General features: G+C 39.2%; 3 protein-coding genes across 3 annotated transcripts; all 3 read right to left on the reverse strand.

The window, feature by feature from the left end:
* Nucleotides 1-3,917: 3,917 nt before the first annotated feature.
* LOC139911977 (arrestin domain-containing protein 3-like) lies at nucleotides 3,918-5,422 on the reverse strand. The gene is made up of 3 exons (XM_071899617.2): nucleotides 5,331-5,422; nucleotides 4,792-5,048; nucleotides 3,918-4,122 (listed from the first exon to the last, which is right to left on the reverse strand). The coding sequence occupies exons 1-3, from the start codon at nucleotides 5,344-5,346 to the stop codon at nucleotides 3,994-3,996; spliced, it is 402 nt and encodes a 133-aa protein (XP_071755718.1). The 5' UTR covers nucleotides 5,347-5,422; the 3' UTR covers nucleotides 3,918-3,993.
* A 3,676-nt stretch (nucleotides 5,423-9,098) lies between these two features.
* On the reverse strand, nucleotides 9,099-17,819 carry LOC139912057 (arrestin domain-containing protein 3-like). Its single transcript, XM_071899751.2, has 7 exons — nucleotides 17,511-17,819; nucleotides 15,761-15,805; nucleotides 14,402-14,462; nucleotides 13,740-13,890; nucleotides 13,241-13,337; nucleotides 12,890-13,146; nucleotides 9,099-10,207 (listed from the first exon to the last, which is right to left on the reverse strand). The coding sequence occupies exons 1-7, from the start codon at nucleotides 17,770-17,772 to the stop codon at nucleotides 9,923-9,925; spliced, it is 1,158 nt and encodes a 385-aa protein (XP_071755852.2). The 5' UTR covers nucleotides 17,773-17,819; the 3' UTR covers nucleotides 9,099-9,922.
* Nucleotides 17,820-18,716: 897 nt separating this feature from the next.
* On the reverse strand, nucleotides 18,717-22,354 carry LOC139911987 (arrestin domain-containing protein 3-like). Its single transcript, XM_078285169.1, has 6 exons — nucleotides 22,093-22,354; nucleotides 21,623-21,683; nucleotides 20,775-20,928; nucleotides 20,462-20,558; nucleotides 19,846-20,102; nucleotides 18,717-19,335 (listed from the first exon to the last, which is right to left on the reverse strand). The coding sequence occupies exons 1-6, from the start codon at nucleotides 22,352-22,354 to the stop codon at nucleotides 19,084-19,086; spliced, it is 1,083 nt and encodes a 360-aa protein (XP_078141295.1). The 3' UTR covers nucleotides 18,717-19,083.
* Between the last annotated feature and the right edge of the window lie 1,602 nt (nucleotides 22,355-23,956).

The raw sequence follows: 23,956 nt of genomic DNA on the forward strand, positions 1-23,956 counted from the left end.
AACCTTTACTTGTGCTCGCTTTGTCATCTTCTCCTGCTTGCTTTGCCTCTGCTACATCGTCTATTAAAACATCCTCCTGAACCTGGCTATCGTCTAGGGAGAAAATATAGACTAGTCAAAAGCTTTTCAATGATGGCCAAATAGGCTACTTCGTACAAAGGTACCCCTCCTGTGTGTGTGTGCATGCGCGTGTGTTTACATTTGTTTCAGCCTTAGAAGTTATCAGTTTCCTGTACCAGCATAGATTACCCCCCAAAGCAGTAATCAAATTATGAGCCACTGCACAAAATTCAGCACATACTAGAGTAAATGCCTTTGTGCTCTAAGTCCCATGATCCTTAGTCAAATTTTATTTGGGCTTATGTGAGAACGACACACAAAGGGCTTCCTCCCTTTGACGGTGATTACCTGCCACTTGAACAACAAAATTCAAATTAGGTTAATCTTGACTTCCCGTTTATTTTGTTGCCTGGCAACATCCCGTTGAGGATGAAATGTAGCCTAATGTATGGCCTAATGTTTTTTTTTTTCTTCATGAATATAATTTTGATGTTAAAATATCAACTATCTATCTAATCTCTGTTTAATCTCTGTTTCTCTTTTGCCCCGCTTAGAACAGTGTAGGCTAAATTATAGAAAATAATCATTGTGACTCCTGACGTTTCTCACACCTGTAGTTTTCTTCTTTTTGAAGAAGTCCCACAGATCTACCTGCTCACCAGCCCATTTGGGCCAAAATAATATCTAGAGCTGCAACAATTAATCGATTAATCGATTAGTTGTCAACTATTAAATTAATCGCCAACTATTTTGATAATCGATTAATCGGTTTGAGTAATTTTTTAAGAAAAATAAGTCAAAATTCTCTGATTCCAGCTTCTTAAATGTGAATATTTTCTGGTTTCTTTACTCCTCTATGACAGTAAACTGAATATCTTTGGGTTGTGGACAAAACAAGACATTTGAGGACGTCATCTTGGGCTTTGGGAAACACTGATCAACATTTTTCACCATTTTCTGACATTTTATAGACCAAACAACTAATCGATTAATCGAGAAAATAATCGACAGATTAATCGACAATGAAAATAATCGTTAGTTGCAGCCCTAATAATATCCTCAAGGTGTCATAGCCGCGTTGCAGGTTTTGCTGTGTCATCAACCAATAAAAAAAAACATGCATCCGTATCAATGCAGGTGCGTGTGACCCCCCGCCGTCGGATTTGCTGAAAACTCCAGATGTGCTATATTCTCTAAAATGATGAAATATCAATAATAAGTGGCTTAAACATTTCTTGATTAAATGATATCTTTGTGCCATAAAGAGGATGAAAGGGGGATGGCAGTGTTACAAAGGGGATGGTTTTTGACAATTTTTATTTCAAGGGGGATGGCATTCCCTCGCATCGACTACTACCCCAAGAGTCATTGTATGACTGTACCATTTCGATGCACTCTCTAACATCATAGCTCAAGACATTACTTAATTCAAGAAAACTACTTTTTAATTTCAAGTCATGGGTTAGATCTATTACATTGCAGGAACATGGAACATGGATAGAATGAGGAATGTCAGGTTTGTAGTTAGGACCCAAAAGCGGAACACACCAGGCAGAGGCAGGGGTAAAAGTTCAAGGGTCTTTACTGAGCCGAAAACCAAAGTCCAAATCCAAATCAGAACCAGATAATCCAAACAAGCCAGGCAACAGTACAGAAACAGTGAGCTGAGACAGAATCCAGTAGGCAGGCAAAAAGAACACAAAATGAACTGAATATGCATAAAGAGGAAATCAAAAGACCTCGGCTGGATTCCTGACAGAGGAAAGAGAGAATGAGGAAAGAAAACAACAACTTCATAACTTTCTCGTTATAGCCATACTTGAACATTATGTAACCTACTTTGTATTACTGTCATGTGACATCTTGTGCAATGCGAATCTTGGTTGTTTGTTCAGATAAGATTGCCTGATAGTTTGTTAGTACCAGGGAAGTCCATGTCTGCTGTCTGGCAAAGTAAAATTTGGGCACTGCATGATACCTTCATCGATCTGCTTACCTTTGCCTCCAAACAGTACTCAACTTCGCCTCAGCAGGCCTTGAAGGTCAGTGGCATGTTACATATGCAGCCATCAGCATGTCTTGAGATGTCTTGCATGTCTTGAGACGTCTTCACTGATATGTCTCAAGACATCTCAAGACATGCTGATGCCTGGGAATGCTATAGGAATGTGAGAAATGGCAACAAGTGAGACATCATCACAAGCAAGAAAAGGATTATTCAAAACATACAAGTAAGCAAGTATTTTATGAAGGTATCTGTCAGGGATGTTGAAAGTGAAAGGAAATGCATGCCATCCTGGATCAATCATTTCGGGACCTGAAAAGAATATGTAATAGTTGCAGTAAGAAGGCCATTCAGGTGATAGTCAAGTGGTTAATTCCCTGTCTCTGGAACCACGCGTTTCCCCACTGCCAGATCTTTCTCTCTCCTCTGTCTCCTCTATTCTGTCTTTCTCATTTCTTTTCCCACTGTCTGAATGAAAAAATTTAAAATGTCTGGACTCTTAACTCTCCTTAGAAAAAACCAAGGTGATCCAGGATTGGGAAGGTGGCCTTCAAAAGGTCTGACACAGATTACTAAATATACAGTTGACAGACTTCAGAAATCTTCAATCATGACTGACCTAAAGGACCATTACCATTACAATACTATCATTCATTTTCTCCAGTAGTCTAACAAGTAAACACCATTTTTCTTGAAATACCTGCAATCTGAGATTTTTAGTCACTTAACCTGATTATAGTTACCCATTTTTTGTAATGTGACTAATGTAATCATGTCCATTGCTCCCAACCCTGGAGCCAGATGGTATTGACTTGTGTAGCTAGTTGTTGGTGTGAGGCATCAATCAAATGTGTCTTGTTGTGGAACACAATGCTGGATATGGTATGGTTATTATATATGATATGGTAAGGTTATTACAATGAATACCATGAATGGCTTAGAAAGTTCAATGTCAATTAAAATATGTAATACTTTATCAATTTAGCATACTCAGTCTAGCATTTGTTGCTGCCAGTATGCAACTGTTATATCCTGCCTATAATGTTCAGTCCAAAGACAGCAGCAAAGTGAAAGGAAAGTGGTTTGACCTGAGACAGCTACAGTGAATCGCCTTGTTCTTGAATCTCCACTGCAGAACATGTTTTGAGCATTGATGGAATATGAATCAAAAACATCAATGGTCTTTTTTTTCCTCTTGGAACAAGTATCTAGAAAGGATGACAACTGATTCCTACTTGAGAGGAAACTGCTTTATTTAGTTTCCTCCAACCCTGAATGACTGAGCAAAGATATATTGACAACCCCAGTTTGCAAGACTCAATGGGGCTTCTTGAAATTGTTAATATTTACTATTTACATTAACGGTTACAATATTTATATTTACTTATACATCATATAAAAAGGTTGATTTATTTGGACTTCATAAAAAAATAATGTAAAACCTCAAACACAAAATTATGACAAATGATTGTCTTTGTTATTACATGTCAAGCTGCAACTGACATAAAATCTGTGGTCTTCTTTTAAACAAAAACCCTATTTATAAAGTGCATCAACATGATTATCATCATCAACAACATTAAAAAACATGGAGATCATAGTAATACTTTATACTGTTGCGCTTTGCACAATTCACAGCAATTGACACATGAAATAAGTTATTTAAACCAGCATCTGTTTCTTTTCATTTTAAAACCACATTTGATTCATGAATATTAGACTGAAAAAATAAAAACATCCATCACATTTTGCATTCATGATCACTATAATCAACGACAACAAGTAGCTAAACGAGCTTATAGGCTACTCGCTAATTATTAAATATACAGTAAGGAGTACAGTTAGTGTGCAGAGAAGATGGCGCTGTACTGTGTGCATGTGCTTCGTGGACATAACATTTCAAACATGGTGAATTAAAGGCAAATCAATCAGTTGAACCAGCTCTGTCTCTGCTGCTGCTCCTGCAGCTCCTTTGAGGCCGACCCGTCAGTGTCTGCCAGGACAACAATAGGAAGCCTAACCTCCGGGTCTTTGGCGAGGGCCACATCAAGAACAACCTGGAAACCATGAAACATATGACGTTAATCATAAGAGAGCAAGAATGTGATCATTTTTAAGATTGCCTATGTACTCTAAAGAGAGACAAATCATACATAATTAACAGAGGTGGGGACTCGGGTCGCATGACTCAAGTCACAATTTTAAGTGCTTGAGACTTGACTTGGGTTCTGGTGACTTGGGACTCAACTTTGACTTGTGCTTTGATGACTTGAAAAGGTTTGAAAAAGTCTTGACAAAAGATCTTGTGTTTGTGTAAATGACTTAGATTGAAAGTGATGAGATTTCCACCAGACAACTGAATTAAAATTTTGTTTTATGAATTTGTATGGAATGATTGAATTTATTGAAACTGATTATAGAAATCAAACTCATGATGCTCTTACCAAGTTTTTATACTATTAAAACAATATTGCATTGAAAAGTCCTAGATATTTTGTTTTATTTAAAATATTAAATTGATACTGCACTCTTGTTTTGTTCTGACTTGACTTGGTGTTCTGAGACTTGGCATTAGTGACATGGACTAGACTTGGACTTGACTTGAGACTTGTTCCTCAAGACTTAAGATAGACTTGGGACTCGAATATAAACTTAATATAAATCATTTTCTGTCATCAGACACAAGCATTTAGATGAGAGTGTTGACAGTAAGAGCCGAGTCGAACCTTGACTCTGTATTCCAGCTTCAATATGGGACAGTTGAAGATGGTTCCTGGGAGCAGTTCAGGGATGTTCAGCACTTTGGTCACATTCTGTTGGGCTCTAGCAGGCACAGGTTCACCCTTCTCCTTCAAGATGTTTTTGGTGTAGACTTTCCTCTTTCGCATGGCATAGAAGCACTGCTTTTCATACAAGTAGTATTTGGGAGTTACGGGGCGAGGTGAGTTGTTGACAATTTCAGCGGTGACTTTAAGAGCTTCTCCTGTGAAAAGAGAAACAGATTAGAAACAGATCATATTTCGGGCTGTAAATTTGGGTCCTGTAAATGATATCTATCACTGGATATGGTCTCCTCCTACGGTGTTTAAATATTTAGAAATTGCAGAGTAATAGACAGTGACTATATGATGAATGATGAAATGGATGAAATGGAAACAGAGAATACAGTTAACATTCCCATCAAATTAGATTTTGTCATTAGTTTTCTTCAGCGTCATCCACTCTGAAAGTTGAGTCCATGTCCATATATCTCAGACATCCTCACCTTGCAGGTATCCCATCCTTGCAGTGTGAACATTCAAAGTGACATTTCCAGATCCAAACAATACGACATTCTTCTCAACATTCCTGTGCTGAGGTTTCTGTAAGGCATGAGACACAATAATTCACATCTGCAAGCTCTGTTGATACTTCATTCTAGTAGTTTGTAAGCTGTGAGTGTTGATACAATCAGGGCTGTGTACTTTTATATTTCATGCATTTAATTACATTTATTGATTCAGTATGAACTACAGAGAAGGGGAAAGAGTCAAAACAGAAGTGGAGTTTGCGCCAGAAATGTATGGATCTCTTACCATTAGATCAGGAATGGACATGTCTGCCTTTGAACCCACGGTGAAATGTGTCTTGGCTTTGCTGGCCAATTTCATGAACCTGCTCACTTTGGCTTTTAGTGAATAGCTGATTTTACCGTGTTTACCCTTGAAGGATGCTGGCAGATCCCTGAAGCAGACAGTAGTAGGATACAGAAATATATATCAGGCAAAGTAGGGAAAATTGAATTACAGAGAAGTGAATATACATGTTTTGCTTTGTACATTGTGATGTAGGTTTCTATCTCACTTACATATCAGGTATTTCAAAAGCAAAAGGATGCTCATGGCTTCCAGGTGTCAGAATTCGGGGGCCTGCATCAAAGGGGAGACAAAAGAGAAAAAAATACTTATCACCTTCCTTTGATGTAAAAAAAAAAAAAAAATGTTATATTATTCTTATTTCCACATTATTGTACAATTTGGTGACATTATGTAAACCTTTTTACTCGCACTAGAATAAAAATCCTGTTTGGAGAAAAAAACGATGAGGAAAGTTGCCCCCTTTTCTGTCTCGCTCTCCGTGCCTTCATGGTGCTGAAAGGGCGTACAACATGCGCGGTTTTAAAGGGGTGGCCGGGGTGGCCGGGGTGGCCAGTGCCACCCCTACAATCTGATTGGCCACCCCAGATGCCACCCCAAAATTTCTGCCACGTCATTGGCTTCCACCTCGCTGTGGGGCGGGTGTTTGACCAGCACGTCTGTTTCTACCTGTACGTCTGTCCCGCTTTGCCTTTAAGGGGAGAGTTGTTTTGCTATCGGCGGAACATAAATCAAACGAAACTCCACTCTCACCACAAAGCACCGGGACCCCAGCAGGACACAACTTTTCAGTGGAACGTTACATTTTGGTAACAGGAGGGGGAATAATTATTTAGCTGCACATCAAATGTCAGAACGCCACGCATAACGAGCTGCTAGCAAAATCTTATGAACGACTCCATCTATTTTGTGATACAAGGAAGGCAGTCCACATCAAGAAAAAAGTGTAAAAACTGCCAACAGACAGTATGAAAATTATCTCGAGTTATTTGGACTGTCTGGAGATGTCAATAGCCCTCAACCCGAGAGCGTGATCTGCAGTGAAAAGTTATGTTAGCTAACTTCACTAATGCCAACTGATGCAAACAGTGCTGCCAAGTAAGCTGAAGAGGATCTTGAAAACAAAGTATCCTTCCACAGATAACGTTTGCTGCGCAGCAGATTCCGGTAATTCCCTCTCCCTCCCTCCCTGAAGTTTTGACGTTAATGAGACAGCTACGTTAATAGCGATTTTTCAGTTTCTCCAGTCCACTAATTCTGTCCTGATATAGCCCCCCCCGCCGCGCCCCGCCGCGCCCCGCCCCGCCCCGCCCCGCCCCATTTATTTTGATATCTGTTGCCCAAGTCCACATCCCTCCTCTCACAGTCTGTAAATTCTGGATTATGATTATTACAGGTGCTGGTGATATGAACATGCCACTTGTTTAATCCAGATAAGAGATAAATACAAATACTGTACAATATCTGCACTTGTTAATCAGATGCCTATTACTTCCACATAGAAGTGCTGCTTGTGCTATTGAATATGATGAAAGTGATTTATTGCTCAGTCCTAGTTTTGTTTGGAATGACAATAAACATGACATTTTGTGATTCTAATTAATAGTCTCTTGCAAGCTTATTTCATTATAGCAGAGGTATAGCTTTCATGAAGTCAGCTTATTATTATTATTATTATTATTATTATTTAAAAGTAGCCTACCTTTTGGTAAAAGGCCTCATCAGCTCTTTGAATGGCTTGTTATAGATCCATGACCACAAATACTTGCACAGGTTTAGTTACAGGTCAGAGCATTATTTATTATAATAAAGCTCAGGAACCTGAAGATGGTAATACACATTGTTGCTTTGTCCAAAAATCACATTCACTAACTCTGTAATGATGCATGTTACTTATCCAGTCACTCAGATTAAAACAAGCCTGTAAATTGGTGTTATGTTGGTGTACCGTGGCAGGGATTGCCTAACACCTTGCAGTTTGTTCTTCAGAACAAAGTCCATGACTTTAACGGCCTTAAATATGGTCAGAACCTGTTTTTTATTCTTTATCCAAAAACATCCAGGCTAATTGTCTTATTATATCAGTATATGCTATAATGTATGGTATACTATATAATTCAGATTAGTCATTTTGAGTTAGAGGAAGATAGAACCCAGGGTTTGCATAATGCATTTTTGTTTGGTGGTTTGCTTAAAGCATTTGACTACTTAATAGCCTTAACTTTTGTAAATGAGCTCAGAAAAAGGTCCTATTTATTTGTCATTGTTAATGTTAGCCTACTTGACTATAAAGGTTCTGCAAAATAGGAGACTGACCATCAACAGTTCTGTGTATGCATGTAGCCTATTAATTCATGTTTTAGCCTATTAGAATATTAATGCATATAAAAAATTCTGCACTATGTGCGCACATTAACAACACATTGTGGCCACCTCTAGACATCCCTTTGCCACCCCTGGGCCACCCCAGTTAAAAATTCCTAGAACCGCCACTGGCGCACAGCCCTATACGGACTAGTAGTGGAATAAGTCATGGCCACGCATTATTTTATTAACATGAGTTGTCCTGGACATGAAATAGCCTGTCTACATGGGAGAGCTTGTCTGTGGATAAATTGAAAGATTCATTGCGCAGTATTGCGCTTGTATTTCTGTGGAATATCCAAACATGAGTATCGACAGCTACTCGTCAGAAACACTTTTTTCACACAAGGCATGCCAAGGAGCCGCTTCAGAGAAATCCCGTTAGTGTGTGTTAGCTGTGGGTCGGAAGAATAGGAGAGGAGAGAAGCGTATATGCGATGCCCCTGAAAGGCGACCGCAAACCTTTTTCCCCCTTGCCGCTTAGCGCTTCCGTAAAATGTCTGAATCCTAAAGAGAAAAAAAGTAAGGCCTACCATGTCCTTGTCCTTCTTGCAGGATGATCTTTTCAAGGGAGAAAAACTTCTCTTTGGCACGATACGTGACACTAACTTTCCCATAATTTTCAGTCCACAACACGTTCGCTTTCCCTTTGGCCTTCACAGACAGGCACTCGATCTTCGTTTCTTGGGAAACCACCAACACAATTCTTCCTGTTATTGAATCTCCACTCGAAAATAAGTTCTCTTCATTTTTTGCATCATATTCAATAGAAATACTTTGGATGGTCATTCCGTAGTCGAAGCGATAATGAACAACAGTGTTGTCAAGAATGAACAAGTTCTCCTTTACACGAGACTTCCTCTTGATCTCAGTGGACGGAGAGTGCACACAGGCCTCTTATTACTCCAGGTTTATGATTGTCACAATCTATATAGCGTACTTACACAATATTTGCCATGACGTATCTCTCCAATCACATGGTCCAAACAATATTCCATGACAATATTCCATTTTTGCATAATTTTTATTATCATGATAAGCATTTAAGGGATGTTTCTCTCCATTTTTTAATTAATAGTTGGAATGGAAAAATTCAACTGCATAATACTTTAATTTATACATTTTTTCATGAATCACTATACTACACTGGCAGTGAAAGGAACATGTAAGAGAGAGACAACTGTACTTTTTGTGAACCATTTCCTTCAACACTCTGCTCTGAGTGTTTGAGAGGAACTGCACTCTATGGATATGCAATAAACTGGTTTAAACAGCAATATGTTGACCAGGTGGGTCGCCTGATGTTTGACATTTTCACTACCTGCTTATCCACTGCAATCAGAAATTGGGATATTGTAGTGCAGTGTGAACACAACCCAAGAATAAAGACACATCAGGAACAAGTATTCCAATATCAGTATACATTTATGTTTTACAGGGAACAAGGTGTATTTTCATATTATCAGTATAAACACTGCTAAATGTAAAATATGAGGACACGCATGCAAATGCAAATGTAAAAAAAGATAAGAAAAAACTGATACCCCACCACTGGGATCACACAGTACATGTATTGACTATATTCACTAGTAGTTCCTATAGTGTTTTCTCACGGCATCAAACAGACAGCATGCCATCAGAGAGGTATAGGCTATTTCACACTTCACAGCACAGTTTGTCTGTTATTCTACAACATGTGTAACAGTATACAATAGTGATGAAACATTGAAAAAGAACATCACACAGAAAGGAAAGTAATATAGGTTGAAATTTGATAGGAAAAGCAGCCAACTGTAATCCCTTTATATCTCTTTAATTGTGTAATGGGGACACACAAAGTATCTGCAGAATCCCATCACTAACATTTTTTGTCAAAATCAGACATGGGCGGGTACATTCCATACGTTCCGTAGGGAGGTGGGGGTTCCACAGGTTGGGGTGCAAATGGGTGTTCCACAGTTTGGGGTGCAAATGGGTGCTGTGGTGCAGCGTTCCAGGCCGGTTGGTTTGGGTTCCCAAACGCTGTAAGTCCAAAGCCAGCGTAAGCAGGTGGTTGCTCCATGGCAGGAACCTGAGAGGCAGGTAAGATGACTATTGGGAATTTGATCTCTGGGTCTGAAGCATACTTGACATCCAAATAGACCTGTGGAACACACAGTGATGTTTATTTATTTTTTTCTGCACGTCTCAAGATAGATGTCTATAGACACGCATTTGCTGTAACAAGTTGGCAGTAGTTATTTGCCGACTTCAGGGACACCATGCATCATGTGTCCCTCATGATGTTCCCACTAATCTAATTCATGGATCTGTCTTTTTGTCTTGGGACATTTATTCTTTCTTGACAAGAGGGCTATAATCTCTCAGACATAAGATTAAGTAGGACATGATACATTCAGAGGAAAGCATACTGAACCATACCAGGATTCGATTCCCGGACCTTTCTTTGCAGAGTTTGCATGTTCTCCCCATGTACACGTAGGTTTCCTCTGATTTCCTTACACGTTCAAAAGACATTAAAGTCAGGTTGATAGGAGACTCTAAATGGCCCATAGGTATGAATGTGAGTGTGATTGTCTATCTGTGTTGCCCAGGGAGTTTCTCTGCCTTTTGCCAAATTAATGCTTGATTTAGACTCCAGTCCCCTGTGACCCTGAATATGAAAAAGCATGTTAAGAGAATGATCTTCCAAGGATCTCAGTGGAGCGTTTATGTTTGGTATGACTGAAGATTTTATCAGGAACACCGGCCTAACAAACAATAGGTCCTTTTCACATTCTGTTTCACATTCTGCCTTCACTAAATCGCTCCACAACCTGCGCAAAATGTTTGATTTGTTACATTATGTATTTAGTGCTAGTAATCATTACAATTTTGTTGTTTTTGTTGGATTTGTTTGTCAATAAGTCGCAAAAAGAAACTTGCCACAGGAAGTTGTAATGCACCGGTTTAGATGTTACCATGACGATGTGAAAAGGGCCTATTATATGCCCTGGATTCATTAAGAATATCAAAGCCTGAGGGTGTTTTTTTAAATAATTTTTCCATTGAGATAACAGTGAATAATAGATGGCCAATCTGTGGTCTTTGCTCTACACTGATAACCTATGGGCCTGAATGTTTTATATAGGTCTGTTACTATTATTTACATTTGTTTAACCAACTCCTTTGGCAAATATTGACAAGACTGAGAGAAGAATAGAGTTCAAGAACAGACTTGTTCTGCTGAGTGTAGGCAGAGGGTTTTTCAACAAAAGTGCATGAAAAGTGGTTAAAAGGCACAGCACTGACACAGCATTAGACACCGTGCTGCTATACCTGCGGCTCAAATTTATTGATATGAAACTGATCAAGCCTGGTATCGCAAGTGAAGCAGGAATTGAGTGTTGATCGGGAGGCAGGGAGAGCCAGGAGCAACCCATCTGGACAGTGGCACACCCATGCCCAATTAATGTGCCTTTTTTCATTTGCAATTTTCATTGCAACTTTGATTCACTGATAAAACATCAGAAAACCACATGAGAAAACATCACAGAGAGCCAGCAAAAAAATGGAGGAAAACAACACTTGGTTTAGTTCATGCATAAAACTCACATGAACACAAGAATTATGATATTCAACTGATAAAAAAAAAAAAAAAAAAGACGTTCAAGTTCAAAGACTGACCACCATCTTTTCCATGGTCTTTTGAATTTTTAAGGGACATTTTGGGGGGCCTACAACCCCAATTTAGTGTAATTTTATAAATATTCAAGTACACTTTTTGCCCAACCTTTTGCATATGTCCTATCCTGGTGCACATAAAGTGCAGTGAAACATTAAGTCAGTCCCCTGATAAGGTTTGCTGTTTTTGACATATTAGGATACAGGCAACCTAACCACCAAACCATGCTTAAATAAATCTCTAAGATCTCCAGAGCAACATGAAGGCATCTCCAGCCACAATCAATGCTTAAGTGCATGAGTATCAGAAAGAGACTGCACTAATTTCGCCTACATGGGAGGTCAGGAAGGAAGAAGCCTCTGCTCTGGAACATAAATACATGACTGATATTTTCAACATCACCTTGCTTAAGAACAAGACCAGTGGAACAATGTGCTCTGGGGAGACAAGTCAACAGTAGAGTTGTTTGACCACAATGCCAGACATCATATTTGGTAAAAACACTGCCTTTGAACAGAAGAAGCATGAAGCATGGTGGCTGGGACATTATTTGTTTGGGGCTGCTTTGCTACCTCAGGGCCTGGCAAGCCTGCCATTACAGAGTCAACCATAAATTCCACACTGGACCATAAATACCTGAGAAGAATGTGAGTCTGTCTGTCTAAAAGCTGAAGCTGAACCGAAACGGATCTTCTAACAGGACAATGATCCAAAAACTCAAGCAAATCAACAACAGAATGACTCAGAAAGAGGAAATGGAGAGTTAGAGAATGGCCAAGTCACACCTCAGATGTTAATCCTATAGAAATGCTGTGTGGGGCCGTACATGCAAGAAAGCCTTCAAACATCACACAGCTGAAGGAATTCTGTAAGGGAGAAATGGCTAGGAAATTACAAGAAATGCCAATATGAAGTTATTTCTGTAAAAGGGAGCAACACCAGCTATTGCATTATATTTCCACTGATTTTTGTTTAATTCATTATTGCAGAGTATAATTTTTCAGTGACATGTTGACTTAGATTACCTTTACCAGTCCTGTGCTAGTGTCTGAAATGAAGATTAAATATATATATGCATAAATATGTAAAAAAAAAAAAAAAAAAAAAAACACTTTCTCAGGGAACACTGATTAATAATCTCTTGGTCAGTTAGATGCTTACCCTGAGCCTGTACTCCGCTTTGATGATATTGCAGTTGAGGATGGATGTGTCTATATCAGGGGGGATGTTAATGACCCTGGTGACCGTCTGGTTAGCAGACGGAGGGATGGGCTCTCCAACCTCTTTCAAGAGGTCTTTGGTTCCGACTCTCCTCTTCCCCCTGGCAAAGAAGCTGTGCTTTCTGTACACACAGTACTTGGGCTTGATTTCACGAGACGAGTTGTTCTGAATGGAGGCCACAACCTTTATTCCCTCTCCTGTAAAAGACACCAGCAATACCTTTGTCACAACCACCTTTGGTATGAGACTAATATAGAGTATCCATAGCACCTTTTGTATTAAGGCTCCCACCTTGGCAGTAACCCGTCTTCTCAATATTTACATCCATGCCTACTGTTCCTGAGTTTAAAAATTTCATTTTCTTATCCTTGGACTCATGCTGTGGTTCCTGAAAGGAAGCACAGATCAATTAATGCAATACAACACTGCTTTAACAACAAACAAGACAAAAGATACTACTCATGATACAGGTTTCTTTCATTCTGGCAAACACCATCACTTCTTCTTAGTCTCCTTTCCATCTTAATACCAAGTCCAAAGTCCAGTGCCTGCCAGCAAAATGAAAGGCTATGCTACCAATTGAGCCATTTCAAATGTGCACTCCTTGAGGGAAACTATTATAAAAAATTACACTCGCTCAAAGATACAAACAATTTTCAGTATATGGCAGAAGTGGTAACCCCACATATGCAGTGAGATTGAGTGTGTGTATGCATGTGTGTACATAGGTGTCAAAGTGTGTTTGAATGCCTACGTATTGACCCTGACACAGATGTAAGTCAAGACATACCATCAGCACAAGGAAACTGTTCGGGTCCGCTCTCGAGACAAAGTTGATCTTAGTCGAGGCTTTGCTGTCAATCCTCATCGATCTACTCAGCCTGGCCTCCAATGAGTACACAATTTTACCCACAGAACCCTCAAAGGAGGAAGGCATATCCCTAATGCAAAGGATCAGCAGGTCAATCATTTGATGATAACATACTTAAGGCCAGCCTATAAGCCTTATAAAATCCTCACTACTGAGAAGAGTTAGCTCATTACAGCTGAGATATATATGCACAGTAGGTTTTTATTTTTAGATGCCAGTACTGTATGAAAACAAATGAACATGAGCATTGTTTGGGACATTTTTGAATACATTGCAAATACAAGCAAAATAAGTATCCACATGAATGTAGGTCTATACAATAGTCAAATCTTTAATTTCTCATAATGATTTACTTGGATCTCTTGTATCAAAATGAACAACAGCTGCAAAACCTGTGGCGAGATCAAGATAAGGTGGTTCAGAAGATTATGAAGGAGTACACAGGGACAATTTCAAACAATCTAGCTGGGGTCATTGTTCACAGAAACAAAGTTTAAAGAAGATAAAGGGTAAATAAATTGTCTACTCTAACTCATTAATGATCGTTTTAAATTGACCATGAAAGGAATGCCAACACTTACTGGGCAGGGATCTGAAAGGTGAATGGGTAGACGTGGCAACCTGGGGCGACAACATTGCAGTCTGAAAAGCAACAAGACTTGCCATCATAAGGTTGCTATTGTATTTGTCAAAAGAATAGGATCTTAAAGGGTAACTTTGGTATTTTTCAACCTGGACCCTATTTTCCCATCTTTTTGTGTCTAAGTGACTAAAGGGGACAACAATTTTTGAAATTGGTCCAGTATTGAGCGAGATCGCTTCAGCCGGCAAATCCATTTGTCGTAAACAGCCAAAATGCTAACCGGCTAACTCCGGCTAACAAAAGGCAAGTCATGGAAGGTGACGTCATGAAAAAAGCTAAACCTCATAGGCATGGAGTCTTGTCCTTCTGCTTTGCCAGGCTCTTGTTGGGTAAAGGAAGGTATATCCTTCTCCTTCTAGCGCCATTTCAGACTGGGGCCCTTTAAACCATGATGTAAATCAAATGTGACAAGTCATTCTTGAAGTTAGCAAAAACTCCTGTGTGCGCTCCTGTGTTTTTGAATGGTTCAACTTAGTTCTTTTAGAGCTATCTCCTTTCTACCAACATTGTTCTTCTTGTGTTGTATATTTCCTATTTCCTATTTCCTATAAAATATATTATGTAGATATATGTTATGTATATTTCCTGTTGTACATTTCCTATTTCTTTTATTTTTCTGCTACAAAGTTGCTGTGAGCCTAGTCACAAGCATTTCATTGTCCAGAATGACCCTGTGTTATGCTGCACATATGACAATAAAACACTTTGACTTTGACTTGACTTTGCTGAAATCTCTGGCACGCGTGCGCTGTGGCTGTTCACTTTGTTTCACTTACTAGCATTCAGCAACCTCTGCTCATATTTACTAGTCATATTATGCTTCAGTAAAGCAGAAATATATATTACACATTTAACCTTTAATGGTAACTGCACGGCAGCCCTTAGCCCTGGCATCATGTTTGTATCTTGTAATGTTGGCTCACTTTCTTTCAGGCATCCATATTGTTCCAACCTCAGCCACTTGAACGCTCTGAGGTGGGAAGTAGGAAATTCCAAGGTGGAAGTTTCTCAGTTCCCAGTTGTCTTGAACGCAGCATAAGACTGCATCCAACCAGCACAGAACAGTGAGAAATACCAAGGCTGAGCATAGAGCAAGGGACAGCTGTAGTAACAAATTAGATGAACCATTAAAAACTATAAAAAATAAAAATACTCCTCCCATTAGAAATCCAATGCAAGCTTTTTCTGACTAAGTTAAAATCAATGCACAGGATCTTCAAAATGTTATATTAAAAACACTGTGACTAAGCCTAGCACAACCTGAGATAAGACTGTGAAACTGAATACAGTTACTTACATGCTTTGCCACCCTGATCTGTCAATAGTGCTTGAAAGTCATCTTCTGCAGAAAAAACAGTACAATATTGTATTAACATAAATATCCTGTACATATACACTCACCGGCCACTTCTTTAGGTACATCTGTTCAACTGCTTGTTAACACAAATATCTAATCAGCCAATCACGTGGCAGCAACTCAATGCATTTAGGCATGTAGACATGGTCAAGACGATCTGCTGAAGTTCAAACCAAGCATCAGAATGGGGAAGAAAGGTGATTTAAGTGACTTTGAACGTGGCATGGTTGTTGGTGCCAGAGGGGCTGGTTTGAGTATTTCAGAAACTGCTGATCTACTGGGATTTTCACGCACAACCATCTCTAGGGTTTACAGAGAATGGTCCGAAAAGAGAAAATATCCAGTGAGCAGCAGTTCTCTGGGCGGAAATGCCTTGTTGATGGCAGAGATCAGAGGAGAACGGCCAGACTGGTTCGAGCTGATAGAAAGGCAACAGTAACTCAGATAACCTCTTTACAACTGTGGTGAGCAGAAAAGCATCTTGTCGAACCTTGAGGCGGATGTCACTTTGGTAGCCGGTTGACACTGAGCTGAAAGCTGATACCTACCCAGTATTAGTAAGGTGTACCTAATGAAGTGGTCGGTGAGTGTATTGTGTATTGCTATGTGCCAATATAGCCTATCTACTATGAAATATATCTGGGTATCCAAAGTTGTTTTTCTTCCTACATTTGCTCAGAATGTTTTTTACTCCCACAATGACTTCTTGCAAATTCAGCTCTCAATTTAAGATTTAGGCTATGGGCTTAGGAGAGCCTTTATTTTGAAGCTGTTTGTTAGATCCATTTGTGTGCTCTCGTGCAAGCTGCAAAATCCTCCAACGCTTTCTATAATTAACCATATGTGTAGACCAAGGGCGGATATTTCATTTCACTGTTGGGGGGGACAATAAACAGAAACATTTCTCAAGAGCAATTCCTGAAGGGGACACCAAAGGTGCCGCCAAAAGTACTGTTGTATTAAATGTATATAGAGGTCCATTATGAAACATTTCCATAAGCACTTCATTCCTTTCTTATGAAGATTTTATCAAATTGCCTTTGATATTACTGGGGTCTTTCTACTTGGCGTTTCGGTGCACTGAAAAATGATCGGATGTCTGTTTTTCTTTTCTCTGCCATTTTAACTGACCTGGCTGGCTGACAAATAGACACACACACACACACACACACACACACAGCATGCAGGTTATTTACAGTAGTAGGTGAGATGCAACACCCATTAACTGAACTAAAGCTAATATATGCCTAATTAGATTTTGTTTTCCCGAAAAAGCAGATCTCTAATGTTTTGCTGTCAATGTGTAAAAGTCCAGAACGCTATGAAGCCTGCCAGAAACTTACTTATATTTAACATAATGTTTGTTGTAATTATGTCTTTTTTATTAATTAAGTCTTCATTTATTTCCAAAATTATGAACAAAATAACATAGTGGCAGCCATTTTACATGCAGTAAGAAAAAAATAATATACTTAGAACCTAATTACATAGGGTAAGTTAATCTTAAATATTATATTATAAAATTATATAGTTATGTTTACAATGATATATTGAGGGGGACGACTCTCTGTTAGTCCCAGGAAGGGGGGGTCCGGACCCTCCTGTCCCCCCCGTGATTTCCGCCCCTGGTGTAGACATGTGTATTCGGGAGATATTTTGATCATTGAGAATAAGCTGTCCGACCGCTTACCTTGGCCTTTCTGTTCTCGAATAAAATATTGTTTAATGCTGAAGTACTTGTCCTTGGAGTGATAGACCACCGTGGTTTTGCCGTGCCTTTCGGTCCACAAAACTTCGGCTTTCCCCTTGAATTTGACAGAGAGGGAATCTATCTGGCAGTCCTTGGCCAGCTCCAGTGTGACTTGACCTGAGACGAAGTCGCCGCTTGTAAATGTGTTTTCCTTATTAATAGGGTTACAGTCCACACGGATGTTCTTTACGGTGCTCGACATGATGCACGGCAAATCTAAGATAGACTACTTCGCGGAGTTTGCAAAGAAAAAAACAGAACACACGCGTCAGGCCAGGCAGCACTGTGACTTCCGTGTGGGTGTGTCCGACGGGCCGAGCTGGAATCTGGTAAACTTCCACGAGTGCCTACTGACAACAGTATTGACCCCTCCTCTTTACCAATAATTAGGAATATTGGTATTTATCGCTCCCGCTTAAGTTAAGTCTGTTTAAGTTTTCACCCCTGTTTATGTCTGTGTGTCTGTCTGTCTGTCTGTCTGTATAGCAACATACAGGTAGGCTATCTCAAAAGGTATTTGGATGAAATTTGACAGGCAGATAGCTCTTGGCCCAAGGATCAGTTAGATTTTGGTGATGATTAGGATCTGTGATTTTGTTTTTTAGCCATAACCATGGAAGTATTATATTATCAATTTTATTATTTTAGCCAAAACTGTTCAAGTGCTGGTGAGAAGGTCTGACATAAAGTTTGCTGTCCAAACTATAAGCTACTAATTAAATATCACATAAATAAAAACATATACCAAAAAGTAGGATACCATAAAGTATGATAAGGTCATTATAAAGTTGCACTGCAAGTCTTTATAGGATGATAAGGTGACTGACTGTGTTGAGTACACACACTTAAGTCCCTATAGGGATAGTAGGCACATAGTAATAGTGTTTTTTATGCTTGAGCAAGCAAACAAATGATTTTCTTCAGAAAATATACAATATTATCACACAAATAACAAATTACAAGCTTCTTTATTATAAATGTGGTTTTAAACAGTGGATGCATTGAATACAAAGTTTCAGACCTGCATTTAAACCTGGATCTATGATCATTTAACTGGAGTAAATTTTTGATTTTTCAAAGATGGCAAGCAAACTATAGGCACCATTTCAAAACATGAAATGCTACAGGCATCACTGGTTTGTTAAGTATTATAACAACAGTTAAAACAGTTAAAAAAAGCTGTCTTAAATCTTGACAGTGTAAAATAAATATATACAAGCTGCTAGTTTACATAAATCCATGGCTCAACATGTTGAAATTAATGAAAGGTTTCCTAACTTTCTTTTAGCACCTGGAGGTACACCATAGTAATTTCATATTAGGCATGCGACTTCCACACAGGCTGATCCATCCAATCATCCTGCCTGCTGGGCCCCTGCAGGCATTTCCCACAAAAGTCTGGTAGGCATCCTGCAGTATTTATATGTCTATATACAGGCGTTTCTTTGTAGTCTGTATAACCAATCAAACCCCTATTGCACATGAAAAAATCACACTGCACCCCTTTATTTCATTAGGATTTTTCACCAAAACTGGGTAAAGACGGGTACATTGCATATTGTCCATAGGGTGGGGGGGGAGCAGAAGACTCTGAGGCTGCTGAATACTGCGAGGTGCTGCTCCAGCCTGGCTGGTCCTCCGATATTGCACATCCAAAACCAGATTGATGCGGTGGCTGCTGCACAGAGGGATTTTCAGCAGCAGGCAGGATGACTAATGGGAACTTGATCTCTGGGTTTGTGTCTAATTTGACATCCAGATAAACCTGTGGATGAGACAGTACCAAACATTAGCCAAGCAGGCCTGTATGCACCTGATGTGGGCATATGTGCGAGATGTGTTTTCTTTATTTTTACTATTTCTCACATTTTAGAATAATAGTAAAGACATCAAAACTATGAAATAACACAAATGGAATTATGCAGTGACCAAAAAAGTGTTAAACAAATCAAAACTATCTTATATTTTAGATTCTTTAAAGTAGCCACCCTTTGCTTTGATGGAAAGGCAAAGGCTTTGGAAAGAAATTCATACATAGGCATCAACTTCACTATTTATATTTGTCTAAGAAACTATTTTCAAGCATTTAAGCATAAGCCTTTTGATTTAAAAAAAAAAAATGGCTTTAAATAATGAAAAACATAGTACATTCAATCAAGTGTGTCCAAACTTTTGACTGGTAGTGTTGCTCCCAGTAACTGGGAGTTGCACGATAGGTGATACATTCAGAAAGCCATACGTGTCATAACTATCACTTGATCAGGCAGATACTCACCTGCAGTCTGTACTCTGATTTAATAATGTTGCAGTTGAGGATAGACATGGGTGTATCAGGTGGGATGGTAATGATTTTGGCGACCGTCTGACTGGTGGAGGGTGGGACGGGCTCTCCCACCTCCTTCAGGAGGTTCCGGGTGTGGACTTTCCTCTTCCCCTCTGCAAAGAAGCTGTGTTTCCTGTATATGAGGTATTTGGGCTTTATCTCACGAGACGACTTGTTCTGAATGTAGGATACGATCTCTACCCCCTCTCCTATGAAGAGATTCAGCACAACGTTACACTTATCAATCAATGGCTGATGTATTTTCAGATATTTGTGTCAAAATGTCTTAGCATGTACGTCTATCCTGCATATTGATTTACAAGTTATTTGGAGCAAAACACTGAGCACAATTCAAACAGTAACATGCTCATACAGTTATCATTTAGTTGACATGTGTTTCTAACCTTTGCACAGGTTGGTGATTTGAAAAATACGAAGAAAAATATTATGTAGAGAATAAAAGAGAGCCAAAAAAAAGCCAAGGTTTCTCCTTATGTGTGGATTGATTAAAAAAAGTGATTATAAAGAAAAAACAGCAATGCCAAGCTTTCATTCTCAGGATGCTTACCTTGGTAGTATCCCATTCTCTCAATATTAACATCCATGGTTATTGTTCCTGAAGAGAAAAACTTCATCTTCTTATCCTTGGTTTCATGCTGAGCTGTCTGAATGGAAATGCAGATACATTGGCATTAGGGGACACATAGGCAGAAGCAATGAGACCATAATACTCCACATACAGACACCAAATAACAGCCTATATAGTTTGTGTGTAGTGTGACAGTTCCATTGTGTGTGTGTGTGTGCGTGTGTGTGTGTGTGTGTGTGTGTGTGTGTATGTTATCAGTATCATTTAAACAGTGCTAAAAGTGTAAACGCACCATCAGCAGTTTACTGTCCAGGTTTGTGGATACAAAGTTGAGCTTTGCTGTCGCTTTGTTGTCAGGTCTCATCGGTCGACTCAGTCTGGCCTGCAGTGTGTACAGGATTTTTCCATAACATCCAAAACCAAAATCGAAGGAGGATGGCAGGTTCCTAATATAAAAAATACAAATAAGAGAAAATGTATCCCACATTTTACCAACCCTGCTGTATGTGCTATCACAACTCATCTCTGAACTGAATTGCCACTAAATAAATAAAGTATTGTTTAATACAGTACAGTAGATTCTTGAAAAAACACTGAAAAACAGAAAAACTGACTGGCACACAGAAGAAAAAAACTTTTTGCAAAATTTTTGACCCATCAACTCAGAATCTAGGATCATTTCAAACAAACACAAATAGGATTACGATCTATACCAGAGTGTCCCACTTTTTCACATCAAGGACCCCCACCAGATTACAATACAAACTCCCATTTGACAAGATTTTTTCCCAAGAGTACAAAAGATTCAGAGAAGATTTTTGTTGTTAGATGTGACTTGGTTTATAACTGACAACTGTAGGTGGGAAGATAACAGTGGGGAGAGTGAAACCTCTGATTTTCATCCTTAATAGCCTATACACTCTCATTGTGGCTACTGACCTCTGTTGAGTGAACATTAAACTACTCCTCATATGACTGAGGACCTGCTAGAGACCTCTCAGTGTCCCCTGGTGGTCCCCAGACTGCACCTTGGGAACCACCTGTTTACACCTGCTGCATTATCATAGCAACCTAGGATAGTGCTGCAGAAATTTGGTCCAACGTGTTTTTAATCAAATATTTTTGCAGTAGCCTACTTACCTATCCGGGATCTGAAAGGTGAACGGGTAGGTATGTAAACCAGGGGCGATGACGCCACTGTCTGAAAAGCAACAAGTTACCATCAGCTGATTTGTTTGTGTGTTGGACTGTAGCGCGATACAGCCTCATTCACCATTTAGCCTCCATCGTAGTCATACTTTTTTCTCATCCCATACAGTTAAATATATACGGACATGTACTTGTATGTAGATGGCATTCATTTGAAATAATATGGATGTAGGCTATTTGCAGACGTTGTCAACAACGCATAGGAAGAAAATGTATTTCCAGTGAACACATTTCAAAAGAATGTCATCTACATTTCATGGCCAATTTTGTATGTTTTGAAATTATGTCTAACCCCATAGGATACGTCAAATGTATATATTTTTTCAGTTTTCAATGTCCTGCAGCGTGTTTATATTTCTATATCGTCAATTTGTAACGTCAGTGAATCACAGGCTACACACCTTTGTCGCTGGACTCGATGATGAACTTATCGGTACTGAAGTACTTGTCCTTGGCGTAATAGGTCCTGGATCCGTACTGAGGAGCGCCCTCGGTCCATTTCACCTCTGCCTTCCCCTTCAGCTTGACTGAGAGGGAATTGATCTTGCATTCTTTGGTAAGTTCGAGAGTAATTTCACCCGAAACGGAGTCGCCACTCGTAAAAGTGTTTTGTGCGTTGATGGGCTTGCAGCTCACGGTGAAGCTCTTCACTGGACTGAACATGACCGGCCGGCGGCGGGCTCGCTGCGCTCAGTGTAAAGCTCAGTGTAAATGTTGGTTCATGGATATATAGGCTGCCCAATTTGCATGTGTGTTGTACACTTCAGTTTCCATTTTCACTATGAGTCACCTCCCTCTTTCCAACACGCAATCAGTTAATGACAATGGACACTGAAGACTTTGCACCTCTTTGTGTTTTGGTGGCACTTGTTTGCTTTGGCTCTACAGCTGGTGGGTAATCTAGGAAACCCTACCTTTGTATACTTCTCCCTATGGAAGGCCTTTTGTCATTTATTTCATAAAATGCAAAAATTACCCAGTAGTAGCCTATGCTAATTAGTTGCTAGTAACTAACACATAATAACTGGCAGAATTGTATTAACCAAAACCGAGTAATGAAAAGTTAATGTGTGTGGCCCCATAGGATTCAATTTACAGTAACAAACATATATATTTTTTTTACCAGTAACAAAATAAAAGTGACTAGCAAAAAATGAAATTAGCCACTAGTAACTATGATATGAGAACTAGTATTTATTAAATTGTTAAAAAGAGAAAAGTGACTAATAAAACACTAATTAGTTACTAGTTTATTTTATTTATTTATTTAAGATTTATTTGGCAGGGACAGTACACATCAATCAACATTTTAGTTCATACTTCAATGTAAATGTGTCAGAGTAAGCCAAGAGGCTAATTTACATCTGTAGTCCCCGGGCAGGTCAACAACATAACAATAACAATAAAGTTAAAAAAAAACAAAAAAACAGTACATTATGTTAGGAAACATTAACAGTACAGCAGCATTAAAAAGAATCAGTAAATGCAATGTCCACACTTGAATAAATGGAGGTGGTACACACAGGAGCTGGAGATTTAGTCAGCTCTGGTGTTCTTTGAGCCAGTTTTTCAGAGTTTTTTTGAACAGTCCAAGGGTGGTGCAGGTCCTTACATGTGTGGCCAGAGTGTTCCAGTGCTGCGTGGCTCGGACAGAGAAGGCTGAACGTCCAAAAGTAGTAGGCTACTTGTCAAAAAAGAACTATTATCTATTATATGAACAGAAATCACTCATATTTTCAGAAAAACATACATATTTTCATATCATACATTTAATATCAACATATCATATTTTCAGAAAAACATTAGTTTATGATTTTTTTCCCTTCAAAAGACCCTAGATCAGTTTGATACTACTTAGTATTATGTGTGCAAGGGATTTACATCATAACGATTTGTCAGCCTATAAAGGTGAGTTAATATATTCCAAAGGTGGGTAAAATTAAGTTCAGGTAGAGTTACGCTCCACTACATCCCTTATTTCCTCCCCTCAACTGTCTTTCCAAGGTGAAGAGTCACCTGACACTCTGGAAAAACAGACACACCCTCCAGCCCACACAGGTCACAAGACCTTATTAGCTCCCTCCCCCTCAAACAGCATCATGTGACTTTTCCAGGCTTTTCCTCAATGGAAAACAACATGCTCTTGTTACCTGTGGATGCAGGTACTGTAGCTACTGATTGACAGCAACGGATTTTGGAAATAAATGTTCCTTGGGATCAAATGCTTATCTCTTGACTCTGCAGGTTATTCAGCCTGTAATAAAC

The sequence above is a fragment of the Centroberyx gerrardi genome, chromosome 8, assembly GCF_048128805.1.
Source record: "Centroberyx gerrardi isolate f3 chromosome 8, fCenGer3.hap1.cur.20231027, whole genome shotgun sequence".
Taxonomy (NCBI): domain Eukaryota; kingdom Metazoa; phylum Chordata; class Actinopteri; order Beryciformes; family Berycidae; genus Centroberyx; species Centroberyx gerrardi.